Source organism: Camellia sinensis, chromosome 9 (assembly GCF_055761805.1).
Source record: "Camellia sinensis isolate YWXY chromosome 9, ASM5576180v1, whole genome shotgun sequence".
Taxonomy (NCBI): domain Eukaryota; kingdom Viridiplantae; phylum Streptophyta; class Magnoliopsida; order Ericales; family Theaceae; genus Camellia; species Camellia sinensis.
This window is the reverse complement of record NC_138969.1, coordinates 107,535,561-107,548,043: the sequence shown is the minus strand read 5'-3', so window position 1 is coordinate 107,548,043 and position 12,483 is coordinate 107,535,561. Positions and strand designations below refer to the sequence as shown.

Below are 12,483 nucleotides of genomic sequence, written 5' to 3'. Positions count from 1 at the left end.
TAAGCTCATTAAACACGTTTGGGTTGGTTTAGGCTTGAGGTTCTAAGTTTGTGATTTGGTTTTATGGGTTGTTACGGGTTGTTGTTATGTTGAGATGTCGGGTTAGGAAGCCTTGGTTTCTAACTAAGGATTTGTGGATAGAGAAGATGAGTAATGTTATGTAAATGGTGAGTTATGCCTATTATAAACAGTTTGGGGGTTTTTGGAAATGATAATAAATGAGTGTTTAGGTGTGTTGAAAATGTGGGGACTTTGGAGTTATGTTTCAAAACAAATGTATAGTAATCCCGGTTTTTCCCATTACTTAGAATATTCCGGACTTGGGTTCCATGGTTGAGTATTATTGTATATATCTCTTTTCCGTTCTCTAATCCCTTGTATTTGAGTTTTGGGATGTGTTGGGCAAGTTTGAAATAGGTTGGTTGAGAGTTGAAACAAATGGTTGTTGCCCAGGTTTTTCCTTCTTCGCTTGAGCGAGGCTTTTTGCGCTCGAGTTAGCCTTGGGTGTTTGTTTCTTTGCTCAAGTGAGGGTTTGTACACTCGAGCGAGCCTTATGTCTTGTTTCTCTTCGCTCGAGCGAGCAGTCTTGCGCTCGAGTGTGCATCTGCGTCTCTTTTAGACATGAAGGTTGGTATTCCTCGCTCAAGCAAGCTTTCTTGTGCTCGAGTGAGCGAGCCCTATGTTTTGTGTTTCTTCGCTCGAGCGAGAACTCTTTCACTCGAGCGTGCTTCTGCGTTGCAGACTTGAAGCTTTGCATTGTTCGCTCGAGCAACGCTTTTTGCGCTCAAGCGAGGTCCTTTTGTGTCTGGTCGCTCGAGCGACCATTCTTTCGCTCGAGCGAGCTTCGCATATATCAAATCGGAACAGCAGTTCTTTTCTTCACTTTTTGACCTCTTTTTATCCCCAAACCCTAACCCGGCTATCTCTCTCTCTAAAATACCCCTTCTCTCTACGAATACTCTTGATCTAGAGTTCTTTTACGCTACTTCCTTTGTAGAAAGGGTGGAGTATCGCTTGGGCTACACTTTGATCCGAAAAATATTGGATTTGAAGCATCTTGGGTTTCTCTCTTACATCTCATTTGAGTCTCTTCATTTGAGGTAGGGATAAGCTACTCACTTTTATGAGTTTTAACATAAATTTTAGTCATTTTGTATAAATGGTGAAATATGGAAATTTTGGGAAGTTAGGGTTTGAAGTTGAAATGTTTGAAAGAGGGATTTTCAATTCTAAACTCCATATGTGTATGAGAACCTTAAAATGGGGTTATTGATGTATAATTGTCTAAGTAATGAGATTTAGACCTTTGGGTCAATGTTGTGAAATTTGAGGGAAAATGCCCTAGTTTGGAATTTAATAACTATTTTGTATAAATAATGAATTCAATGTGAAATTATGGAATTGGGAAGGATTATGGTTAGATAGTGTGGTTGGATTGAATAATCACCCACCTAGGGAAAAGTAGATAATTTATCTGTTTGGTAAATTTATTATCTGTTTAGAAATAACTGTTTTGGGCTATCGGTAGAGGATAGTCTTAATTGTTATAGACACTGCATGATAATTAGGTAAATTGAAACTAATCAATTGAGTTATGTCATTGAATATGACGGTTGGATTAAAATGTTGAACATGTGATTTGTTGGGCTATTGTATATGCCAACATGTTTAATACATTGTATATGTATCTTCGTATGGGAGAAGATAGGGGATGTACTCCACTGTGTGGGAGGAGATAGGGGATGGACTCCATTGAGAACTAAGTTGGCCGGAGTGTCCTGGGTGAAAGTCTCAAAATCTTATTTATTATGGATGCCGGTTCCCTCGGACGTAGTTCCGTAAAATGGCAAGATATGAAGTGTTGAACAATGTTTGTAATTAAAGGGTTGATGAAAGGGTCGTAGTCTTATTTTGACTTGTTTATATGATAATGAATTACCTCAATGAATTGACTTGGATAATAACTGAATGTGGATTGAAATATGAGTACCAATGTTGGTTGGTTATAGAAAGGGTTTAAGATGGATAAGTATTAGATATTTATCCAATGCTAATGTTTTAGTTAACTCTCATATTATGTTTAGCATATCTCTACTGGGCTTTGGATCACCCTTTATGGGACATCATTTTCAAGTACAGGAGACATGCCGCCTCCAAGGACCTAGCTTGGGTGGTTTAGAGGCAGCAGGCTTCTTTTGTTGATATTTCTTTTGTGTTACATGTTTTTTTTTTTTTTTTTTTTTTTTTTTTTTGTTTCCAAGCCGAGGGCTTTAATTGTAAAGGGCTTTTGACCCTCTTTTGCTATAACCAAGTGTTAACTTGGAAAGTTGTAAGCCCATAGGGCATTTACTTTTATTGTCAACATGTAATACCTTTTGTAGAAAACACTCTAATGAATGAATATATTTTATTTTCTTATGTCTATGGATATTATGAATGATTGAGTTATGCATTTATTTTGAGGGCGTTACAAAATGGATATTTTGTTAACTCTTTTATAAACTAAAGAACGGGAATTTAGTTGTACTTAATTAATGTTTTGGATTATAAGATTGGTGTCTAGAGTTTTGTCCTTGGCCATCGGTGGAGGACGGTATTGCTTATTGTTAGATATAAGTTATAAGTACAACTATAGTGTGAGCAATGTAATGTAGGATGGTATGTTGTTGACTATAAATGGACATTGTGAATAGACAATTTCATTGTTGAGTTATGGATTATGTTGTTAAAGAGGTGATCGGAATGTGCATAAATGTTGATATGTTATGAGATGGTCGTTGAATAGTGTGATTTTGGTGTTTTGTAATTCATATTGTGTTTTGGAAACATTTTAAAAATATAAGAAAACTCGTTGTTGAACGGCAGCGCGTGGAGCACATTTTGAAGGAAGTGGGTTATTGTATTTAACTATTAACAGTCGAGATTGTGATAATTGGATTAGGCGTATGTATTAGACCCGTGTATTATTGATGTTGCTTATCTTGTTATGCTTTCATTTTGATGTTGTTTGGGGGTTCGTTTCCCGCCGTATTGAGCCGGCAAAGCGTGGCGCCTTGACAGAGGTTTCCTCGTCCTTTCTGATTTGCACCCGATAAAGTGTGAAAGGGGGTCTGTTTCCCGTTGTATTGAGCTGGCAAAGTGTGGCACCTTGATAGAGGTTTCTTCATTTCCTTTCGGTTTGTGCGGGGTAAAGTATGACCTGAAAGGCACCTTCTTCTAGGTGAGGCTGGTAAAGTGTTATGTGTTATCTGTGTCGTGGAATCTACTATCCGTGTTGTATGCCAGTGGAGATGAAATTGGTCATATGTATTATTCTCGGATATTAGTTTTAGATATGTGCGTTATTGGTCTCTCGTGTTGTATTTGTCTTTTAGTCCTTGGGCCTATGGCTAGGGAAGATAGTTGATTTATTAGTGTGTGGATGAGTATGGTGTAGTGATATGTGGAGTTGGATTATGACTTGTATATGGGGTTATGTTTTCAAAACAAATGTTTAAGTGAAATTCTTTTATGTTAGCATGTAGGGTTTTATCAAAAGAATAATGGGGTTTTGAAATGCGTGTCGGAAGATAAACGAGAATTTCTAAGAGAAGCAATGGTTTTTATACTGTGTTGAGCAAAGAGGAACTTTTTGAGAAACACATATTTATATGAGTATACTTTTGGTTATTAACTATCATACTACTTATATAGTATATCGTTATGCATGTTTGATCATTTTTATCTATATGTTGTGATTGGTTAGGATCTTCCGGATCTCTACTGGGCTTAGTGCTCATCCCACGTATTGACAAATTTTTTTTCAGGTACAAGGTTGGACGATTGTTCGGGACTGATGTCTTTTACTTTGCTGGCACAAGGCCTTTTATTTGTCGGCCGAGAGCCATGTATTGTATAAGGGAAAATCCTTTTTGTTTTTATTTATTGTTATTCAATGTAAGCCTAAGGGCATTGTACTATGTCTTAATTATATATCTTCATCATTGTAGTGAGATAATGTTACTATTTAATTTTTACCTGTTCCTGAATGGATGCAAGCTTTTAAAATGGTAATAATGTATGGATTTGGTAATGAATTCAAGTAATAAAAGGCGAGGCGTTACACGAGTGGTTTGTTCAGGGTCAGATCTTTAAAAGTCACTTTTTTGGTCAAATCTCTTTACTTTTCATTCTCTCTTCTCTGTCTTCTAACATTTTTGAGCTTTCAAGCCCTTTAACCCTTGATTTTATCTATTTCTACACATTTTTAACCCCTAGTTCCATATACCAAAACGTAGAGCTCGGCGAGGGCTTCCATTTAATCTGAGCGGATCGTCGTTTCGTCGTCGATGATTTTTGGGTTGTCTCCACTTTGCTTCAATAGGTAGGGATTTCTTTGATTTTTTCAGTACATCGTCTATATATAGACATGAGGTAGATTTTATTGCATAAAAATCATATTTGTTATGGATTTTCGAAATCATGAATAAGAAGGTTAGCGTTTGAGTTTTGCGAGTTGAATTTGATGATTTGTAAGTGTTCTGGTTAATTGAGAGGTAGCTAAGCTTATTAGTGTTGAGGAAGGGGAAAAGCTCTAATTTATTTTTAAGGGCTTGATTAATTCAAAATGTGTAAAGTCGTGTAGTAACCGAGTTATGTGATATGGAATTTGATTAGTGGCTTAGTTATTAAAATGGGATTTAATTGAGTTTTGTGATTATTTTGATTTATGTCATGTTGAGTTGATTATGATTGTATCTAACCAATCGAGGTTTTGTTAAGCAAAAAGGGGTTTTTTGCTATGGCTTGGAAATGTTTAGGGTTTGGAATAACCGATTTGGTTTTGGGAATAAAATGACGAGTGTAACTCTTTTATGAAATAAAATGAGAAATGGTTAATTTGAAAAGGTGAAATTAGTTACGAATTTATATTGTAAGAGTAATATATCTATTTATCTGTTTAGAGGTTTTGTCCTTGGTCATTGATGAAGGATGGCATTGTTGTTGTTGTTGAGTAGATTATGTATATGTATTACACTTGTACGATATTATGCAGTTTAGCATGTTGTGCTATTATTGTGTTATTGTTTGGGGGTTCCTTTCCCTCTGGGTGAAGCCGGTAAAGCGTGGCGCCTAGATAGAGAAATATAAATTTGAACAGATAGAAAATAATTTGAATATGTAGTCAAGAAAATTAAACAGATAGAAAAAGTAGACAGATAAATTAGGGGCACTCGGTCCATAAATTCAATTTTGAATTTTCTTTGCCTAAAGGTCCACACTCTAAAATACTTTATCTATAAGGACAAGCTCCTCCAAAATGACCAAACTAGCCATGTCTATATATATATATATATATTGTTTTCCATGCCCTAACAAACCATTCTCTCATTCTATCTCTTCTCTTTTTTTTTTTCTCTTTTCCTCCTCTACCTCCACAACTCCGTCTCCATCGTCGATGATCTTCTTCCTTGGCTTCCACTGCCGACGATTTCCTCTACCACTACCACCTGTTACGTTACCACTAGCCTCTTGCTGTAGCCAAAGTAGCAACGCTGTTGCATCTCTCAGCTCTCAAATCCTTTTACTGCATCTCAACACCTTTCATCTCTGTCGTTGCGCCGTCGACGAGTGCCATGAGTTATCACCATCATATTCAAAGCTCAAAAACATAGATTTGTTTCATCAGATCTAGTACAAACGTGAATGAATTTATGTGTGTGCTAGTCTACTTATGTGTTAGAAGATTCTTATTTGTGTGTTGGTAATAATAAATAGAAGCAAAAGTGTCTTCTGTTTTGTGTACATTGATTGAGATATGGTTATAATGAACTTATATTATCAATTCAATGGAAGGGTGTAAGATTGACAGTGATGATATCTAGTGAGAGCTTTGTTAAAAAATATATAAATATATATATATATATTCATATCCATAGACCAAAGATTTTGAAAATTTTGAAACTTTGTGATACATATATATATATATATAGAGAGAGAGAGAGAGAGAGAGAGTATCCAATAAGAGCTTTGTGATGCGTAAATATATTATATTTTTTTTGCAAATTGAATTTCAGTGTCATGTTTTTGATTATTAGATATTTGTATTCTTAGCCTTTCTTTCCAGATCTAATCTATATACACAGAGATGTATATATTCTACAAGTTTGAGATTTGAAATAGATTATCTCTCTCTCTTCTTCTTCTTTTTTTTTTTCTTTTTTTTTCCTCCTTCTTCTTATGTTCTTTTAATAGCATTTGTAGATTTGAGATCTGAAATAGATCCTCTCTCTTTACTCATCTTTTTTTTAGTTGTTGTTGTTGTTGTTGTTGTTGTTGATGATGATTTTTTTTTGAAAAGGTTGTTGTTAATGATGATGAAACAGATTTTAAAGTGAACAGATAAAAAAATATTGTTGTAAAGTTTGAACAGATAATGGAACAAACTTTGAATAGATAGTGGAACAACACATAATTTAGGAAAAAAAAATTGAACAGATAATTAAATTTGGACGGATAGATTTAAATATATAAGCGAAAATGGTGTGAATTTGAACATATATAAAAAATAAATTATAAAAATTCAATAGATAAGAAAAAAATTCAACAGATAGGTGAAAAATTTTTGAATATATAAACAACAAATTTAAACAAATAGATATAAATTTGAACAAATAAAAAATAATTTGAATAGAGAGTCAAAAAAAGTAAGAGAAAATTGGTCTAGGGTCCCTCTCTCACTTTTCGTAATGGAAGAGATCCACAAAATTATTTTTTGATGTCTAAGGTCTCTAAACATATATCAGAGAAATTTGACTTTTTCTCTCTCTCTCTCTCTCTCTTCTCCTCTCACCCACTGTTATCCAGATCCAAGGCAACAAGCTCTACTCCTCCACCCTCCTCTACGACCTCTTCCACAACACATTCTCCTCCGACTCCTCCCTTCGCTCCGCTACTGTCGCAGACCTCCGGGCCGTCCGGATCCGCGATCCGGCCTGCCTTTCCTTCTCCAATAGCGCACTTTAGCAACCTCCCCTGCGACGAAGACGACATTTGCATGGTCTGCAAGAAGAAGTCGGCAGAGAACGAGAAATTGGAAGAGGAGTATGCCGGAGAAGCTTGCCAAACTGTGTTTGCAGGAAACCGAGGAAATGAGGAGGAAAAAACAGGAGGAGGTTAAGATGTTGGAAAATTCACATTTCGATTACTACAAGATGAAGATGAGAATGCAAACTGAGATTGCAAGATTGTTGGAGAGAATGGAAGCAACAAAGCAACAGTGGGTATAACTCTTTTTCTACCTTCGAGTATGTTATTACCTAGTTTTCGGTTTAGCATTTTGAATTCCGGTTGTTTCTTCAAATGGAAATTGGAAGATTGTTTCTGTTGTAAAATAGGTTTTTTTTCTTTTTCTTTTTTTTCCACCTTCTTAGTAGTATAATTTCTCAAATTTCTCTGGATTCAACCCAGAGAAATTTGAATTTTCTCTGGGTAATCCCAGAGAAAATTCAAATTTCTCTAGGTTCATTTTGACCGGTTTCTTTCCAGGCGAGCTATTGATGTAAGTTTGATTTCAATTTCAATTTTGATTATGAATTGCAAGCTTCCAGGAGTATTTGGCAATGGAACTAAATTTTCTCTGGGTTGAGAATTTCTCTGGTAATTTAGCTCACAAAACGTCTATTTCGATTATTTTTTTTCATTTGAACTGAATTTTAGGTCAAATATTCAAAGAAACTAAATGCAAATTCAAAGAAACTAAATGCAAATTCAATGTACGCTCCCAACTCAGGCACTAAATAATTAACAAGTCAACTTGGTTGTTAACCACAACTTCACATTTTATTCTGGGTAGAGTACAAGAACAAGCAAAAGCATCAAATCTAGAAAGAATACAGAAATAGAATAAAAACATACTTCAAATCCAAATTCAACGAATAAATAAAATAATAAAAAAAATTATACTCAATTCTCTTAATTATCAGATCCACACTATCCCCAACTACCTCTTGAACTTCCTTTATATGTCATTCTGTTACTCACAGTTTATAGAGAAACAAACTAAAGAAGAAGAAAGCTTGAGCAAGAAGTGTTGATCATGGCAGAAGGTGAAGACGAAACTCCAGATATCAAGTCAACTCTTATGTTGGTTGTTCTCATACTCATGCTGGTGATTATGTGCATGCCACCTCCAAGGCAACGAGCTGCGTTCGTATACCGTTGCTGTTGAGAGATTTATCTCTGCAACTCATGTTTTTCATTTTCTCTTTCTTTAGTTTCTAGAACTGTACACCTCATTTTGGCTAGAATGAGAGGTAAATTTTAAACAGAATTGAATTTCTCTGAATTGAATTTTCTCTGGTTTGGACCAGAGAATTTCTCTGGATTGAATTTTCTCTGGATCGAATTTTCTCTAGGACTGAAATTTCTCTGGATTGATGTTGAGGGACCTTAGACATCATGAAAATAGTTGATGGCCTTTATACTATAAAATCATAATATCAGGGACCTTAAAAAAAATACCCCAAAAAGTAAATAGATAAAAAAAAGTCAACAAATAAATTAAGAGATAAAATTGAATCTTTCAAAATAAACCAAAGTACTTGTCACCAAATTATTTTACAAATAGTGAATCTCTCGCCAACAAAAAATATTCACTGGACTTAATGCCGTATACCCTTTTTAACTTGAACTTTTCAACAATATTTTCTTACAAGAAGTAAAATTAAAAACAAAATATCTTTCAATATAAACAAAATAATTTTTCACCAAACTATTTCACAAAAATAAATATCTCACTAATAAAAAAAAATATTCACTTTTTAAATTTGACTTTTCAATAAGGCCAAGTTTGACTATCTTAAATAAGTACACACTTTTTATCTTTTTATCTTTTTTTCATCACATCATCTCTCTAATTTTCTACACATTTTTTCATAAAAAAATAAAAAATACACTTATTTAGATCATTCCAAATAACTCTAAATTTCTCAATTTAAAAGTAAAAGAGGATGCACGCGCCAAGAAAGCGAGAGTCATTTTGATGGCGAAAACATTGCGTAAATTTCGAAGTCAGGTGGTAGCGTTGAGTTTTTGTTTCTCCTCTCTCTCTCTCTCTCTCTCTCGGTTCCTCTGTTCAGAAGAATATACCCCAATATATATCTCTCTCAAGGTTCCTCTGTTCAGAAGAATATACCCCAATATATATAATGTATATACATACAGCCTCGATGGCCTTGTTGCTTGATTCAATTGACAACCCAGTACGCAACATTGAGACCACATCTCATATCGTTATTGTTCAACTATCATAGTCTTATATATGTTGGTAGACATGCGATCTCATTCATCATCTGCAAATCTGCTTTGTTTCTCTCATGTGGGGGTTTTGTTATCATCGAAACGGTCCTCTCTCTCTCTTCCTCGCATTTCATCGAATCGAACATTTGGCCCTCATCGACCCAGCTCTTCTTTTCATCTCAAGGTAATGTATACCTTGTAATACATATAAATATATGAATATATTTATTTATACAGAAAGACATGTTTGTTTGGTTGGTTACATAGACGTTTTTTTTTTTCAAAAGTATTTTGTGTTGCTTGTTGTAGCTATCGGGATCAGGTGTCGGAAAACATGTATTTCGGCATAGGATTAGTCAAGTTAGAGCAATGGATGAGGTATGTGTATATATTTATGTGTGTATCCAGTTGTTATTGTATTAATTTTTCACTATCTGGGTTGCTCTGTTTTCTGTCTCATGGTTTGATTTTTTCTTTTATGTTCAGTTCTTGTGGTTTGATTTCATTACATGTAATTTCTTTCTTGGTTTGTTTGGATTGATATATTTTCAGTTTTTTATTCTTTTAGTTTGCTCAAGTTAAACGATCTTGTTTGGATGCTTGGAAAACTATTAGAATAGAATTATAAAAATCTTTCTAGGAGAAGGGGTCGGTGGAAGGAGTTATATAGGTTATTTAGGTTGTGTTCTTCAAATTGGTGTTTAGGAGGGATTTCAATGTGGTTAGGAAGGTTTTGGAGAAGTTCAATGGGAATAGAATCAATAGGGTTATGAGGGATTTTTTTGGGTTTATTAGAGAGAGTGAGTTGGTGGATTCTCCTCTCTTTAATGCCAAATTCACTTGGTCTAATCTTCGGGAAAATATGGTTTGTTGTAGATTGGATATATTTTTATTTTCTTTGGATTGGGAGATGTTTACTAATGTGAGACAGGAAACGTTACCAAGATTAGTTTCTGATCATTGCCCCATTATGATAGAGAGTTGTCCTTTTAAGTGGGCACCGACTCCCTTTAGATTTGAGAATATGTGGTTGGAACATCACTCTTTCAAGGAGAATTTTGTGGGGGTGGTGGGACAATGCTAGATGTCATGGGTGGGAAGGCTTTAGATTCATAAGAAAATTGAAGTTGATTAAAGAAAAGGTGAAGAGTTGGCAGGGAGGTTTTTGGGGATTTGGAGACTTCAAAATCTCAGGTTGTCCGTAGGATTTTGAGGATTTGGATGCATTGGAGATGCGAGGGGATTTGTTTGAGTCAATGAGGAGAGGGGGGTGAGCTAAGATTGAAGTTGGAAGAGTTGATTTTTAGGGAGTAGGTTTTTTGGTCCCATAAGGCAAAAGGTGAAGTGGTTAAAGGAGGTGGACATTGATTCAAAATTCTTTCATAAGATTACAGATGGGAAAAAGAAAAAGAAGTTAAAGGTGGCTAGGAGGGAGTAGTTGAACATAGTAATGTCCTAACCTTGTGGCAGTGATGTTTTCACCAGAGCCAGAGGGGCTTTGTCGGAGGCTGATTTTTTTGGGTGACCAATCTTTTGAATTTAATGAAGGGAGTGCAGATGGGATTGGTAGGAGACGGGTTGATATTGTGGAACGTAGCCAAGGGATTTGCAGGGCCATTGAGTTGTATGGTGCTGAGATAAAATGGGTGGCAGACCAATTGCGTAGGGCACCAAAGAAGGTTGTCGGAGTGTTTTTGGGTTAGGTTTATGGAGGAACTAACAGTGTTGTTGTCTGGTTGCGGTCGGAGGAGGAAGGGGCATCAGTCTAAATTGTGTACAGAAAGGGGATCGTTAGAATCATGTCTTCCTACCACAATCTTCCTTTGGGGATGCATGAGATCATGTTACTTCAGTGTTGGAGGGTTTGTCAATGGGTAATGGTTGGGTTAACAGAGGGGTTGTTGCAAGTGAGTTAAGAGGCAAATTGTGGCTGATTGGGAGGGCTGTGTTGATCCAGTATTAGATGGATACGATGCGGAGGTTCAACAGGGGTCGGAGCAATGGTGGATTTCGTTTTTAGATTCATGCTTGTTGGGATGTGTGGGAGAGTTGAGGGAGAAGGGAATGGAGACTTGTCGAATTGCAGAATGGGCAAATCGACTATGGACGATTAAGGGATGCAGGTGACGGCGATGGTGATTGGAGGCCAATTTGTGCTATTTGCTTTTCTAACCAGGTCGGATGCTACAAGAATTCTGAAGAGTTGGTGGGTTTTGGAAGGCAGATCTTTGATACTTGGTTGGTGGTCACCGGTGGCGTTGTGCACAAGGGGCAGAGACTCTTTACACGATTAGAGCTTCTGGGTACAGGTGTTGAGTCTCCCAGTTCATTTACGTGGGGGAGCAGGTGTTTCGAGCTATTGACAATCGGTGTGGAGGCTTTTTGGAGGTAGATGGAGCGACGTTGAAAATTGAGTCCCGAGGTTTTGTCCAAATTAGAGTTCGTGGCTCTCCAAATGGTGCTCCAGTGAGAGTTAGCATCCGGTGGGGTTAATGGATGTATATTTTGCTAGTTTGGTCGGAGGAGGGAAATCCAAAGGCCCAAGGTTGGGTTGGTTAATGTATGAGGCCACATAATGTAAGGCCCAAGGCATTTACTCTTATAAATAAAGGGGTGGGCTATGTTGGTGGGGTGAGGCAAGGCTTGGGCTTGTCGCCACAGGGCTAGGAGTTGCCCCCGGGGGTGCATCTATTTGCAGTAGAAGGGGCAAATAGACAATGTGATGAGGTGTTGGGCCAAGTGTTGGATGAGTTAGGTTGTATTGACGATTTTGGCAAAGTTGATGGCATAGGCTGTCTTGGAGCAGGTCTTAAGCTGAATCAGCAAGGTGAGTCGGATGTTCGGGGTGTCATTTGAAGGCCATGAGGATGAAGCAATGTGATAATTTACAGCGGTTGAAGCTTTATGGAGGAAAGGTGTCCTAGGTAAGGGAGGTCAGGTTCCAGCAATTGCAAGCCGCAAAGGGGTCTGGGAACTAGAAAAATTACAGTGCTCTATGAATTACAATTGTGGAGGAGCGATGGAGATGCGTAGGTTTCAAAGAGATCAGGTTGGCCCTTTATTGTTGAAATGAGACTAAAAATTCTATCATGGAATGTGCGGGGTTCGAATGATAGGGATAGGTGTGGCGGTCAGATCAGTGTTACGAGGTACGAGAGATAATGTGGTGTCCTTGCAGGAGACTAAAATGGAGGTGTTAGGGGG

At 36.7% G+C, this 12,483-nt stretch overlaps 1 protein-coding gene across 5 annotated transcripts in view; it reads left to right on the top strand.

Annotated features, from left to right (window-relative positions):
* Positions 1-9,033: 9,033 nt before the first annotated feature.
* TRANS11 (translocase 11) overlaps positions 9,034-12,483 on the top strand; it is a 69,809-nt gene continuing 66,359 nt past the window's right edge. For 3 of the 5 annotated variants that reach the window (XR_014340166.1, XR_014340165.1, XM_028254590.2), the window contains exons 1-2: positions 9,048-9,463; positions 9,589-9,657. Coding sequence is in view for 2 of the 5 variants with exons in the window: in XM_028254590.2 (XP_028110391.2) it covers positions 9,302-9,463; positions 9,589-9,657 (231 nt within the window). In the remaining 3 variants the exon portion in view is untranslated. Of the gene's footprint in view, positions 9,464-9,588; positions 9,658-12,483 lie in introns of all 5 variants that reach the window. The other 2 variants (XM_028254587.2, XR_014340167.1) reach the window with 2 other exon arrangements.